Below are 16,780 nucleotides of genomic sequence, written 5' to 3' on the forward strand. Positions count from 1 at the left end.
TTATTAACATAACAAAAACATCTGAATTATTGATTGTTCGTAGACTCTCTACCAATCCTAGAATATTTTTGTGAATACTATTCACCAGGATAGGGTTATCTCCTGGTACATCTAAGTCATGGCTACCTATGAACAAGATAGTGATACTAGGCCCATAGGTAGTAAGTTCGGTTATCAGGCCAAGTGTCATAAGGTTGGTTGTAACAGCCCCTGGTCTACCAAATGTCTTATATTCTAAGGGTTCCAATAATGCCGACCTACCACTATGAAAACAATTCTTCATATGGGTGACTTTACGCTTCATTGTTGAATTGTTAAACAAGAAATATTCTATCAAGAAAAAATTTACATTAATTAAAAGTAAAGGAAAATAACAAAACCAAATTTAAGACTTAAGGCATGCAGGACAAGGCCTTACTAATTTAATCAAACTTCATATTCCAAACCGTTTTAATCAAGCCTGAAGTGCCTCTAACTTACAAATAGCGAGAAAAAAAGTATTTTATATCCCCTTCTAAATAACCAAGTCTCCTGTGAGAGATTGTTCACCTAATGGGTGTAGTCCTCGTATCACCTAACAATGGTTGCACCTGTCTCACAATATCTAGACTGAGTTTGCTCACTACCGTCTATTTCTGCTAACATACCTTCATAAATATACGATTTAAAGGCATCCACACTTTCTGGGTTTGTACTGTTCGTCATTTAAACTTTATCTGGTTTATTTTCCTCTTCGTCCTGTCCCAATTGTTTCTTCGTCTTCGCATTCTATGAAGTTGAATTATTTTTAACCACTTGGGCGACTGCTTACGGTTGGTTCAACCAACATTCCTTACTGATATGGCCTCTCTTGCCACATAAAAACCAAACAATATTAACCTTCTGCACCTCTTTCACAATACTTGAAGGAGGATGATTCAATGATTGTTGCTGTGGTACTATCGTATTCTGCTTTGGAACAGTACCAGTGCTACTTCCGCTGTAACTATTGAACTTGTTCACATAGTTTTTACTGAACAGGTTTCCATGCTTAGGAAAATACATGACACTTGGTCGTAACGAAAGTTGTATCTTCATACCCAAGGACGGTTTACGACTGATATAATCTTCACTCGGCGAAGTGGCATTATCAAGTTTCTTCACCTCTCCATCTCACAAATACATTCCAATATGTTCAGGAATTCCTCGTAGATATTGTTCTAGTACTATCATTTCTTCTTAATCTGCCATCTCCCTCATGTTAGCAGCCTCTATACCTCTCTTAATACATCGCTGTACATTATAACAGTAATCCAGAAAAGTAATTTTCTCGTCCTTCCACAATCTTCGAAACCTCTCATAATATTCACAGGTCATCTGATCCTCTTTTAGCACGCTCCTCTTCACTTCTTCATACCCCTTCCTCTGGTCCGGAGATAAGGAAAGATAATCACTGCTTCCTTTCCCAAAGATCACACTCTGCAATAACGCACACCATTTATCTTCGAGCCATTGCATCATCGATGTAACCGTTTCAAAATGATTGGAGAATTCATTGGGAGCATCTTCTTTGAACTTAGAATTAATTTCTGGGCATTCGTCACATTAAACACGGGATCGTGCAAAGCAGAGATCATCTCTCTCTGCGTTGTTGACTTTGCACGAGCATTCAACGGTTCCAATTCCCTTGCCTGTGTCGCTACTTCTATCTCTTTTACATCCTCTCTTCGCACTCTTATTTCTCTTCTTGCTTCCATTTCTCTCACATATCTTGCAACCTCCCGGGCTTCATTTGCCTCTCTTTCTTCTCATCCTCTCTATCTTTCTTCTCGTTCAACCTCTCTTTCTTCACGTCTAGCTTCCATTTCCCTCGCCTGTCGTGCTTCTTTTCTCTCTCCCGCTTCCCATTCTGCCATCATCTTCAATTTATACAAATTCTCTAACGCTATAATTTGTCAAATCTCAACCTCTTCATCCTATTCTGCTCTAATACCTTCAGTTTATGGGTCAACTGGTCCTCGCTCCAATACAAATTCTTCTTCAGCTTCCTCCAACAGTTCACAAAATATTTCAATATTTTCTTCCGACAACTTTCCATTGTTTATTAATGCTTCTAAGGCTAGGCACTTGATTGGCGCTTTAATCATTCCATCCATCGTATGGCCACCACATGGCATTATAATAGAGAGCCACTGAGCCTTAGTTATATTAGCTTCTGACAATTCCTGAACATTTGGGTTTTCCAAAAATTTGTGGATATTAGACTATGCCATCTTGTACTTTACAAAAGAAATTTACTTTTCCAAAACAAAGTATATCCTTACAATTCACAAGATACTATCAACACTATACTGTTAAAACATTTATTCAAAACATAGCCCTGTTATTACTTGTATTTAAAACCTACTAGCTCGATCCCAGATCCGGGCACCAAAAATATATATCATAATCCCCGGTCTGGGCACCAAATATATGTATTATATACATTATGACTAGCAAGTTACACAACCTCCTGAGTTCCAAATTCACATGTTAGTCTTACAAAAATCTGTTATACTTGAATAATACCTCAACTATGAAAAAATCATATAACTTCCAGTTGGCAATATATAAAAACACTGAATATCCAAAGGTCTCTTACGTACACTCAAAATAAACTGCATAATTATTATTAAGAACGATTCAAAACAATCTTTGATTATTCAACAGGGATACGAAAGACTTCTGAAAGAAACGCTGCTTGTCGAAATAATTCACTCTACAAAAATAAGTATATTTTATAAAAATTACAATACTTTGAAAAAATTTAAACCCAAAAAAATCACTCGAAATACTAATTATGAACACAACCTTAGACTAAGACAAAAAAAAAGGTACTCATGAAAATTATATAATAGGAGGACTTAGAATATTAATTCTGAACTAAACCTTAGACTAAGAAAAGAGAATATTACACTCTGAAAAATTATACAATCACTTGTTTGAACTGGAAATGAAATTTTACACAAATATTTGATCTGGACAATTAATGAAAATAGTTAACCGTTAACACTCTAAGGATTAAACTCTTGTTGAAATTTAAGTAAAATTAACTGATAAACTAACGTGTTTTCGATCACACATTGAGCCAAAATTAATACACTTTACGTTTTCACACTAACCTATACACCTTCTAAATACACAAAATGAAATACATAGGCATTATATATACTATACCTTAAACCATCTTCATAAGATAGCTCTTCCAAAAAAAAAATCTATTTTAGTTCTGAATCAAACGATTATGCCTGAGATAAATAATTTGCAACTATGTTATCTTTATCTGATGCATGCTTTACATTAATACAATACGGTTGCAGACATAATTACCACCTAGTTAACGTTTGATTATTATTCTTCATCTTATTAACAAACGTTAAAGGATTATGATCCGAGTACACGATAATCTCCTCATTCTGTGGTCTATTGATAGAGACTTCCAACTTTTTTTTCTCTGCGATGAGAGCTAGCACTTCATTTTCAATTGTCATGTAGGTTCAGTGCTGCTTCTTCAATTTTGACGACATAAAACCAAGAGGGTGAATTATTCCATCCTTATCTTCTCTCGATAAGACAACTACAAGCCCATTATCCGTTACATCCCCTTAGATAAGTGATTTCTTGTTGAAATCTGGTTTCAAAGTTATTATGGCCTTCCTTAGATTTTTCTTTTTTCTTGTTATCTTGATAACGTGGGTCTGGTCTCTGCTCTTCTCCAAAACTTGGAAATGTTCCTGGAACTCGTTGGCAAGATGGAATATTCTTACCGATATAAAACAAATGGGGTGAAGAATTCCTTCCTTATCTTCCTGCAGTAAGACAACTCCAATCCCATTAACCGTTGCATCCATTTGGATAAAGAAACTCTTATTGAAATCCGATTTCAAATGTAATATGTTCCTCTGGTTTTTTCTTTTTTCTGGTATCTCGATATCATAGGTCCGGTCTGTGCTCTTCTTCAAAATTTTGAACTGTTCTTGGAACTCATTCGCAAGAGGAAGTTTTACCGATAAGTAGACCAATACCTGTCCTACCATGTCCTGTCTGTTTGTACTCTTCATATCCGGAACTTTTCTTCGTTTTTCCTGGACTCCTCGTTTCCACACCTAGGAAAAATATTGTTTTCTCGCCGCTCCTTTTCCTCAAATCCTTGACATTCTCTCCATATGTTTCCTCTCCCCTTTTACTGCCAACATTTAAATCGGTCCTTTGCTGAAGGGTTTTTCTCGTTTTTCAATGGGGTGTAAGAGTTCTCCCTCGATGTACTCGTTTGGCTTTCCAGACATCTGATAGATGTGACATGCACGGCAAAACTGACTCACTTCCTTATGCATGCAAAGCAAGAAAAAGTGTTCCATAAACTTCTCCTTCATCTTCCTTATTCCTTAGTGTTCCATCTCGTGCACTACGCCGATCACCTGTCTTCACAACTGTGTGGGAATCCATATCTGGTGGTATATCCCTCATTGGCATTCCCAGAGATATTGGCGGGCCTATGCTTCCTAGTAATCAGCCCATCTTTTAGGTGGGAGACTGCTGAGCCTCTGTTTCATCCACCACATTATAAAAAACTGCAAATCCTATCAGCCTTTTCCTACACACTTGTCCTACTTCTTGCACAAAGCTTTCTATTTATTCCAGGTCCATTTCTTCCTTTTCTTCCTGTTCATTCGCCTGTTGCTCCTCTTCTCTCGGGCTTATTCGGGAGTTCTCCTCTTGCGTGCCATCAAGGGAATCTTCTTCTTCAGAAAAAAAATCTTCCAACTTCATCACTCTTTCTGTTTCTTTTTCTTATTCTTTTTTTTTTGCCACTTTCTTTGTCATACTCCTAGTCTCCATAAAACTAGGAAACAGTTAAGGGTAGTCCTTCTCGAGTTCTGTCGTAAGTCTATACTTCAATAGGACTAGGCACAAACGGCGCTCCACCAACCTCATTACCCAGCAGGACTTCTACTGCTTCGACAGCCAATCAATCCTTTCCTGCAGAATCAAAATTACCTGTAACCAACTAGCATGATATTTTCAAACGACAAATAAAGGTAACCCCTTCTCCTCCTATTCCCTTCAAAATAACCAAGTGTCCTGTGAGAGACTGTTCCACCAACGGGTGTACTCCTCGTATCACCTTACTATGGTTGCAACCTGTGTCTTGCTAAATATAGACTGGAGTTTGCTCACAACCTTCTATTCTGCTGTTATGCCTATATAAATATATGGTTTAGTGGCATCCTCGCTTTTTGGGTTTGTTCTGTTCGTTGTGTAAACATTAGCTCGTTTATTTTCATCTTCATCCTTTCCCGATTGTTTCTTCGTCTTCGCATTCTGTGAAGTCAAATTATCCTTAACCCCTTGGGCAACTGCATTCGATTGGTTCGACCAACATTCCTAACTGATTTGGCCTCTCAGGCCACATTTAAAACAGACAATAATAACCTTCTGCACATTTTCACGATACTTGAAAGAGGACGATTCAATGATTGTTGTTGTGGTACTATCACATTCTGCTTTGGAACAGTACCAGTACTACTTTCGCTCTATTTAACTTTTTTGCCTAGTTATTACTGAACTGGTCTCCATGGTTTGGTGAATACTAGACACTTGGTTGGAACGACAGTTGAATCTTTATACCCGAGGTGGGTTTACAACTAATATTATAATCTTCACTCAGCGAAGTGGCTTTATGTCAATTTTTTCACCTCTCTCTCTCAAGTACATTCCAATATGTTCAGGAATTCCTCATAGATATTGTTCTAGTACTATCAATTCTTCTAAATCAGCCATCTCCCTCACGTTAGCAGCCTCTATTCATCTCTTAAAACAACATCGTACCTTGTAAGTGTAATCCTGGAAAGTAATTTTTTTGTCCTGCAAACATCGTAATATTGAGGGGTCATCTGATCCCATTATAGCACGCTCCTCTTCACTTCTTCATACCCCTTCCTCTGGTCCTGAGATAAGGAAAGATAATTACTGCATTGACACATCGGTGCGACTGTTTCAAAATGATTGAAAAATTCATCGGTAGACTCTTCTTTGAACTTTAGAATTAATCTCCGACCGTTCGTAAAATTAAACACGGTATCGTGCAAAGCAGGGATCATCTCTGTCTGCATTGCCAACTTTGCACGAGAATCCAACGATACCAATTCACTTGCATATCACGCTTCTTCGATCTTTTTTTCGTCGTGTTTTTGCTCTTTTTCTTCCGTCTTGCTTCCATTTGCTTCGCTTATCCTGCTTCTCTTCTTTCTCTTTTTTTTTCTATTCTGCCATCATCTTCCTTTTATGCAATTTTTTTTTTTTACTGCAACTTGTCGAATCTCAGCCTCCACATCCCTTTCTGCTCTTCATGCCTTTAGCCGTTTAGTTTTTGGGTCAACTAGTCCAGGCTTCACTGCAAATCCTTATTCAGCTTCCTCCAACAGTTCCCGAGCTGTTACAATATTTCCTTCCGACAACCTTCTAGAGTTTATCAATGCTTCTAAGGCTAGACACTTGATTTGGACTTTAATCATTCCTCTCGTCGCATGGCCACCACATGGCATTAAATAAAGAGCCATTGAGCTTTTGTTATATTAGCATCTGAAAATTCCTGAACATTAGTGTTTTCCAAAAACATTTGGATGATAAACTATGCCATTTTGTACTTTACAAAAAAATTTTGCATATCCCCCCAAAAATATATCCTAACAATGCACAGGATACTATCAACACGATACTGTTTGAAGCTTTATTCAAAACACAACCCTTTTATCACAAATATTTAAAACAGACTGGCTTGATCCCGGGTTTAAGCACCAAAATTATATATCATAGTCCCGGGTCCTAGCACCTAAAATATCTATTATATATATCACAGCTGGCAAGTTACAACCTCCTGAGTTCCAAACTCACATATTAATTTTTACATAAATCTGCCATATTTGAATAATACCGGAGCTCTGATAAAAATTATACAGCTCCCAGTCAGCAAAATATAAAAACGCTTAATACCAAAAGGTTTCTCACGTATACTCAAAATAAACTGGGTAATTATAATTAAGAATGATTGAAAACAACCTCTTACTTCGGTTCTTGAATAGGGATAAGGGAGAGTACTGTAAGAAACACTGGTAAGTGAAGTGATACACTCTACAAAAATAAATAAATTCTGAAAAATTACTGCACCTTGAAAAAATTTATGGCAAAAATAAATCACTCAAAATAATAAATCTAAACAAAATCTTCGACTATGACAAGAAAAAGATACTTATGAAAATGATTTAATCACATGACTTGAAATATTGAATCCGAACTAAACCTTGCACTAGGACAAGGGAATATTACACTGAAAATTATACAATCACCTGTGTACCAACCGTGTGTCACACAATTGTACATAATTATTTTGTATATATTATGCTTGTATCTGCGCTCTTCCCTCGCACTAAAAAGAACCTGAATGATCATGTCTCCGGTTTTGCTCTGTAATATTGTCTGTCTCTCGAACATGTTATGTCCTGTTGCCTTGAGGTTTGGTATATAAAGGAGAGTGTTCCTTAATAAACAACTCAGTTGATTGCATCCTGCCTTTGAGTTCACAACCCTCTCTCGGCCCGTCACACCTGTTTCACATGAAATTGAATTTTACACAAATATTCAATTATGATAATTAATGAAAAAAGTTAACCTTTAACACTAATGAATACACTCTTATTAAAATTTATGTAAAAGTATTTGATAAACTAACGTGCTTTGGATCACACATCAAGCCAAAATGAATAGACTTCACGTTTTCACATAAATCTCACTGGAACACAAGAAATTTATATAATACCAACACATACAAAAACACAATAAATTTCAAATAACCGTTAAAGTTTCATTATCACTCGAACACACTACACACGATAGATGTTGGGTATAACCTTAATCACTTTGGTGAGGATACATACTCAAGATACTTGAGAGAGATATGCAAACTTGGCTCTTAACGACTGACAAGATGGTTTTCTTTTGCTTCTGTGCATCCCTGGGGGAGCATATATTTAACTTGAAAATTCTATATCCTTGTAGGTCAGGGGATCTAAAAGCTTGGGGGCTGTGCCCAACGACAATAAAGTTGTAACTATCTCTATCAAAGGGAGATATAACTTCGCTTGCAATGCAACCCCCTCTTAGCTAGCTCCACACACCTTCATTCTTTGAACAATAGAAAAAAAAAAGATAAAACTATCTCAGGGGTTTTTGAGAGCCTTCTAACTCGTGGCAAATATAAGAATTATGTAATTTCTAACATACATGACGCAATACTTCATAGAAAATTTACATATGCCATTGTTCATACCGCGTATAGTTTGTACAGCCCTCTTAAACAGATTATGTATGACTTCATTAAAAAATATGTGGTATTAAAAGTAAGATCTTAGAAATAATGTGAATTTACATATACTAACTTGAATGTAAAACACAATAAAATAAACGACGAAAGTGCTACGTAATTTACACACAATTATTTATACCTACACGAGAAGCTCACCTTACATGCTAGCTATACACCTGCTAAATACACAAATGAAATACATAGATAAAATATTTACTATACACTAAACCAGTTTCGTGATATAGCTCTACCAAAAAAATATTTTGTATTTCATTCTTAAATCCACCGATTTAGCCTGAGATAAATAATGTGCATTTATGTTATTTTTATCTGATATATGATTACATTAATACAATATGGTCACAGGCATAATAACCACCTAGTTCACCTTTGATTATTATTCTTCATCTTATTAACAAAAGTTAAAGGAATATAATCCAAGCACACGATAATCTCTTCATTCTGTGGTCTCTTCACATAGACTTCAAACTTGTTTATCGCTGCAACCAGTGCCAGCAGTACGTTTTCATTTGAAGAGTAGACTAGATGATGCTTCTTTAATTTCGATGACATAAAACCAACAGGGTGAAGACTTCTATCCTTATCCTCTTACAATAAGACAATTCCAATCCCATTTTCCATTGCATCCACTTTGATAATGAATTCCTTTTTGAAATCCAGCTTCGAAGTTAATATGGCCTTCTTTAGGTTTTTCCTTTATCCAGGTATCTCGATAACGTAGGTCTGGATTCTGCTCTTCTCCAAAATCTGGAATGGTTCTTAGAACTGTTTGGCGAAAGGGAATCTCATTACTGATAAGTAGACCAACACCTGTTCTACCGTGCCCTGTTTGTTCATACTCTTCGTATCCAAACCTTTCCTTCGTTTTTCCTTGACTCCTATTTTTCATGCCTTCTAGGGACAATATTCTTTTCTTACCGACTTTTTTCTTCAAATCCTTGACATTGTCTTCATCTGTTTCCTCTCGATCCTTCCCTTTTGCCTGCCAAGATTTTAATCGGTCCTTTGCTGAAGGGTTTTCCTCGTACTTCAGTCAGATATAAGGGAGCTTCCTCAATGTACTCATTTGGCTCACCAGCCATCTAACAAACATGACATGCGCATCAAAACTGGCTCATATCATTATGCATGCCAGACCAGAAAAATTGTTTCATAGAATTTTCCATAGTCTTCTTTGTTCTTAAGTGTCCAGTCTCGTGCGCTACAGCGATCAAATGTCTTCTCAGTGGTGTGGGAATCAATATCTGACGGTATATCCACATTTGGCATTCCCAGGGATATTAGCGGGCCTATGCTTCCTCATAAGCAACCAGTCTTTAAGATAATAACAGGTGAGAGACTGCAGTTCCTCTGTCTCATCCAACACATGGTACAATAACTATGTTAACGTTGCATCCTTCCATTCCAATCCTATCAGCCTTTTCCTACTCACTTTTTCTACTTCTAGCACTGAGTTTTCTATTTATTCTAGGTCCATTTCTCCCTTTTCTTCCTGTTCATTCACCTGTTGCTCCTTTTCTCTCAGGCTTACTCGGGAGTTCTCCTCTTGCGTACTGTCAAGGGAATCTTCTTCGGAAAACAAATCCTCTAAGTTCATCGCTTCTTCAGTTTCTTTTTCTTCATTTTGAACCACTTTCTTCGTCATACTCCTAGTCATCACACAACTAGGAAATAGATATGGGTAGTCTTTCTCGATTACAGTCGTAGGACTATAGTTCAATGGTTTCTCCGTTACAATGGGACAAGGCACAAACGGCGTAAACCAACCTCATTACCCAGCTGGACTTTTACTCCTTCGACAGCCAATGAATCCTTTACCACAAAATCAAAATTACCTGTAAAAAATTCGCATGACAATTTCAAACTACAAGTAGAGGTAACCTCTTCACCTCCTATGCCCTTCAAAATAACCAAGTTTCCTGTGAGAGACTGTTCCACCAATGGGTGTACTACTTGTATCACCATACTATGGTTTCAACCTGAGTCTCGTAATATCTTGACCCAGGTTTGCTCACTCCCGTCTATTGCTGCTAACATACGTTCATAAATATATGGTTTAATGGCATCTTCGCTTTTTTGGTTTGTCTTGTTCGCCGTGTAAACATTAGCTTGTTTATTTCTCTCCTCGTCCTTTCCCAATTGTTTCTTCGTCTTCGCATTCTGTGGTGTCGAATTATCCTTAACTGCTTGGGCGACTGCTTTCGGTTGATTCGACCAACATTCCTTAATAATATTGCCTTTCAGGCCACAGTTAAAATAGACAATATTAACCTACAATTTTTGCTGTGGTACTATCACATTCTGCTTTGAAACAGCACCAGTTCTACTTCTGCTGTAGCTATTGATTTTGTTCGTATAGTTATTACTGAAATGGTTTCCATGATTCGGCGAATACTAGACACTTGGTCGGAATGACATTTGAAGCTTCATACTCGGGAAGGGTTTACGACTTAAATTATTATAACCTTCACTCAGCGAAGTGGCTTTATCAAGTTTCTTTCCCTTACTCACAAGTACGTTTGAATATGTTCAGGAAATCCTCGTAGATATTGTTCTAGTACTATCAATTCATCTAAATCAGCCATCTCTTCACCTTAGCAGCCTCTATGTATCTCTTAAAACATCATTATACCTTATAAGCGTAATCCATGAAAATAATTATCTCGTCCTTCCGCAAACTTCGAAACCTTCCATTATAATTTTCGGTGGTTATCTTATCCTCTTTCAGTACACTCCTCTCCACTTCATACTCCTTCCTCTGGTCCTAAGATAAGGAAAGATAAGCACTGCCTCCTTTGACAAATAGCACACTATGTAATAACACAGACCATTCATCTTCGTGCCATTGCATCGTCAATGCGACTGTCTTGAAATGATTAAAGAGTAATTCATCAGGAAACTCTTTTTCAAACTTTAGAAATAATCTCTGGGCATTTGTCACATTAAACACGGGATCAGGCAAAGCAGTATCTCTGTGTGCGTTGCTAACTTTGCACGAACATTCAACATTTCCAATTCTCTTGTTTATCTCGCTTCTTCTATCTCTTTTCGTCGTGTCTTCATTCTTTTTCTTCTGATGTTGCTTCCATTTTCCTCAGATATCTTGAGATCTTCTCTGGCTGCTTCTGCCTCTCTTTCTTCCCGTCCTCTCTCTCTTTCTTCTCATTCTGCCTTTCTTTCTTCAATTTCCCTTGCATCTCGTGCTTCTTCTCTCTCTCTTTCTTTTCATTGTCATCATCTTCAATTTAATCAAATTCTCTTCCACTACAATTTGTTAAACCTCAGCCTTTAAATCCCTTTCTGTTTTCATGCCTTCAGTTTGTAGGTCAACTGGTCCTTGCTTCCCTATAAATTCTTCTTTAGCTTCCTCCAACAGTTCACAAGCTATTACAATATTTTCTTCCATCAACTTTCCAGAGTTTATCAATGCTTTTAAGGCTAGGTACTTGATTTTGGCCAATACATGGCATTGAAATAGAGAGCCACGGAGCTTTAGTTACATTAGATTCTGAAAATTGCGGAACATTTGGTTTTTCCAAAATATTTTGAATATTAAACTGTGCCATCTTGTATTTTAAAAAAAATCTTATACCTCTCCAAACAGAATATATCCTAACAATACAGAGAATCCTAACAACACTATACTTGCTTGATCCAAGGTCTGGGTATCAAGAATATATATTATAGTCCCGGGTATGGGCACCAAAAATATATATCATAGTCCCGGGTCTGGGCACCAAAAATACATATTATAGTCGTGGTCTGGGCACCAAAATTATATATATATTATATATATTACGGCTGGAAAGTTATACAACCTCCTGAGTTCCAAACTTACATTTTCGTTTATCCATAAATCTGTTATTCTTGAATAATAGCTGAGCTTCGAGAAAATCATATAACTCCTAGTTGGCAATATATAAAAACACTGAATACTCAAAGGTCTCTTACTTACACTCAAAATAAACTGGGTAATTATTATTAAGAACTATTCAAAACAACCTCTTACTTCGATTCTTGTACAGGAATATGAGAGTTTTCTGTAAAAAACACTGGTGATCGAAATACTACACTCTACAAAAATAAATACATTCTATAAAAATGTAAACACTTTGAAAAAATTTACAGCAAAAATGAATCACTCGAAATATTAAATCTAAACAAAACCTTAGACAAAGACAAGAAAAAAGATACTTATGAAAACTATACAATCACTTGACTCAAAATATTAAATCTGAACAAATCCTTACACTTAAGACCAGAGAATATAATAATCTGAAAATTATACAATCACTTGTTCTACAGGTAATTAAATCTTACACATATAATTTTAATCTTCATTATTAATGAAAATTTTTAATCTTTAACACTCTAATGATTAAACTGTTATTGAAATTTATGTAAAAGTAACTGATAAACTTTCGTGTTTTGGATCACACTTTAAGCAAAAATAAATATACTTCAAATTTTCACATAAATCTTACCGGGCTGGATACAAAAAAAAATATATAATACTAGCAGGCACAAAAACACAATAAATTTGAAACAACCTTTACACTTTCATTAACGTTCGCACACACTAGACACAATATATATTGGGTATAAGTTTAATCACTTTGGTGAGGACACAAACTCTAGGCACTTAAGAGAGAGATGCAAACTTGACTCTAACAAAGGGACAGGCTACTTTTCTTCTGCTGCTTTGCATCCCTGGGGGTGCATATATATTGACTGAAATATTTCAAATCCTTCTAAGTCAAGGATAGGGAAGCTAGGGGGCTGTGCCCAGCAGCGCTTAAGTTTCCAACTATCTCTATCAACAGAAGATCTAGCCTCACTTGCAAGACAACCCCGTCTCAGCTAACTCCGCCCACATTCATTTTCGGAACAATAAAGAAAAGATAAAACTATTTCTGGAGTTTTCGAGAGCCTTGTAAACTCCTGGCAAATATAGGAATTGCATAATTTCTCACAAACATGATGTAATACCTGGTAAAAAACTTACATAAGCCCTTGTTCATACCTCGTATAGTTCATACAACACTCTTAAACAGACACCGTAAAACATTATAACAAAATACGTGAAATAAAAAGTAAATTCTTAAAAATAATGTAAATTTCCACAAAAACCTATATCTCACTATATTGTTGTACAAGATTGCATTTAGGTAGCGAAGGGAGTTTTGTTGCCTTTGGGCGCTCGAGGTGACAAGTCCCTCACCTGAGAGGGTAATTGTGTATGGTGTACTTACAAACGAACTTTTTGTAAAAAATGAAGAAAACCCATATTGCGACGTCTTATCATCCGTCTACATGGGTCATAGTTCCCCCCGAAAAAAGATTATTTCAGGGCTGAATCCACCAATTCAGCCAGAGATAAATAATCTGCAACTACATTATCTTTACCTTATATATGCTTTACATTAATACAATATGGTTGCAGACATAATGACCACCTAGTTATCCTTTGATCATTATTTTTCATCTTATTAACAAAAGTTAAGGGGCCAGAAGGCTAATACCAATTCTTAATGACAGGACTTTGACAATCATACAACTTAATAAGGTGATTTAGGACATCTCCAAACTGCATAGGATTTTTGCCTCTTCGGTTTTAAGACGCTATGGCGATTTATCCTGAAAATTAGTGTTTTTCAAATTTTATCCCCTCCCTTGATAATTATTACTAAGATATGGGATTACTATCCTATATAGACCTGATATCCACCTCCAATAATATGAAGAATTTTTTTCTAAAAGTAATTATTCTGCCAAATATGTATTTTTTATTATGGTAAAAATTAACCCCTAAAATCAGAGATAAAATTAAGAAAAAAAAAAAACGAAAATAAGAAAAAATGGCTGCAATTCATTGATTTATAATATATTTTTTGAGTTATATGCCAAATTTCAATACTCAATCTTTAAAACTAATGAAGACTATTGAATTTGAAGGTCAATAATTATAGTTTTGAGATACGGGCATTCAAAGTTTTTCTTAGTATTTCTACAAAGACAATATCAATAAATCATGTTATTATGAATTTTATATTTTTTTTTTAGTATAAATAAAACAAACAAAGTTATGATTCATAATTCAATCATAAATGAAAGTCTTTTTGCTAAATATCTGGATTCTTTCTTCTGTGAAGCAAGGCGTCCACTCCTCTATCCACAACAATCTCTCTCTCTCTCCACTACCGATATTACCCTCTTCTGAACTTATAATAGAGCGAATTCTCTTCTTCCTTATGTTAGCAATATGTTGAAATTGACTTTCCCTTTTTAAAATGATAAAATTCATGCCAAAAACTAGAAAAAACAAACGTTAAAATGAGTGAATGTCAGAGGCGTTAAAAGTTTTTCTATGTATTTTTACAGAGATGATATTATTAAATCCTGAATAATATGAATTTTATGTTTTTTTTTTTTTTGGTATTTTTGGATATTGATAAACGAAAACATTGTTATATATCACATTTTACTCATAAACGAAGAGCCTTATGCTTAATATCTTGCTTCTTTTACTCGTGACAGGCAAGGCCCTCACTTCTCCATCCACACAACTCTCTCTCTCTCTCTCTCTCTCTCTCTCTCTCTCTCTCTCTCTCTCTCTCTCTCTCTCTCTCTCTCTCTCTCTGCATTACCGATATAACCCTCTTCTGAATTCTTATTAATCCAAATTTCTTCCTCCTTATATTAGCAAAATGTTGGAATTGTCTTTTCCCCGTTGCAATGATAGAATACTTGCAGAAAACGAAAAAAATACATATGTAAAAATGAATGAATGTCAGAGGTCAAACTGAGGCATGTACTCTCTATTAGGCTTGTGGTAGGAATGAAGGGCGTAGGGTGTAATTTACCGTTTAATGCATCGTTTGTGACTCGTGGAAACTATACAGAAGCCATTGTTCACAATTTCTTTTACATTCAAATGTAATAATTATTAGAATTTACTATAACAGAAGAAATACTGCATTTTCTTATAGGGAACCATGTTTATGCTTTATTGAGATACTTTTACTAATTACCCTGTAACTATGAAAGTAAGAGGATTTTTCATACAATATTTCAAATATGCATTTTATTGCCATACAAAGCTCTTTGATTTTTTTTAGGATTTTGTGTTTTTATTCTTATAGCCCCATATATTGGCACCCCAGCCGGCCCTCTTAAAGGATTATAATCCAAGTGCACGACAATCTCTCCATTTTGTGGTCTGTTCACATAGACTTCCAACTTGTTTTTTGCTGCGACCAGTGCCAGCAGTTCGCTTTCAATTGTCGAGTAAGTTCGTTGCTGCTTCTTCAGCTTCGACAACATAAAACCAACAGGGTGAAGAATTCCTTCCTTATCTTCTTGCAATAAGACAACTCCAATCCTATTATCCATTGCATCGACTTGGATAAGGAATTTCTGGTTGATATCGGGTTTTGAAGTTAATATGGCCTTCCTTAAATATTTTCATATTTTCTGGTATCTCGATAACCTACTATGAGATTCAGGGCCTCTGTAACATGGTTTTTTGGACTTTGCTCCTTATCAAAGCATCGGATGCAGCTGAAAGTTGACATATGTATATTTTACAACCACACAAAAATTTTGTCAGCATTATCAATAACTTAAAGCCGATAGTTTTAATTTTTATAGAGTAAAAATGATCTGGCCGACGCCATGGCCAGTGATAACGAGCCAAGAGTCGAAAACATTCATTACGTAAGCAATGTAAACACCTTTTGACAAAATTTTGCCCCGCCCATCCACCAGACCACCCATTCACCTTGTTCCATCGGCTCTGAAACCCATAACAGTCAAGAATGGCTAACAGGATTTGGAATTGCCCCCGTGGTTGCAAAACTGCATTTGTCTTACGACTTGTAACTTTATACAGTCAAGAGAACGCCCGTGGCCATATTTACTATAGCCTGAATAGGTAATTATTCAGTTTCTAGTTTAAATCTAATGTTTATGGTCTGATTTGTATTTAACGTAACATGATTATAATACTTGTAATGTTATTCAGGCTTTTGAACATTTCCATTAACTATTCACTATGCCACCAAGAGAGAGAGAAAGAGAGAGATTGTATGTAAACAGTCTTTATATAACTATTTTTGTTAAAATAAGAATTAGGTGCTAAAATCTGCATCAGACCAACTGATCATCCGATATAATTTTTTTTCTTCTTCTTAGGCCATACGGCCATGTTGGCTATGTTTTGGGCATGACTGCATTTTGTAAATAAATCATGAATAGTTTTAGGAGATTTATTTGTACATCTAATGGGAATTTATAGAAGTAAAGTGAACATAATTAATTTATCCTTTAAAACAATTTCTACATGTAGCAAAACAAATAGTAGTAAAGATTACAATGCAA

The 16,780-nt window shown here is 35.8% G+C and overlaps 1 protein-coding gene across 1 annotated transcript; it reads right to left on the bottom strand.

The window, feature by feature from the left end:
• Positions 1 to 4,650: 4,650 nt before the first annotated feature.
• On the bottom strand, positions 4,651 to 10,046 carry LOC137618841 (uncharacterized). Its single transcript, XM_068349052.1, has 3 exons — positions 9,906 to 10,046; positions 9,320 to 9,428; positions 4,651 to 4,760 (listed from the first exon to the last, which is right to left on the bottom strand). The coding sequence occupies exons 1-3, from the start codon at positions 10,044 to 10,046 to the stop codon at positions 4,651 to 4,653; spliced, it is 360 nt and encodes a 119-aa protein (XP_068205153.1).
• Positions 10,047 to 16,780: the final 6,734 nt, after the last annotated feature.

This window comes from Palaemon carinicauda, chromosome 2 (genome assembly GCF_036898095.1).
Source record: "Palaemon carinicauda isolate YSFRI2023 chromosome 2, ASM3689809v2, whole genome shotgun sequence".
NCBI classification, from domain to species: domain Eukaryota; kingdom Metazoa; phylum Arthropoda; class Malacostraca; order Decapoda; family Palaemonidae; genus Palaemon; species Palaemon carinicauda.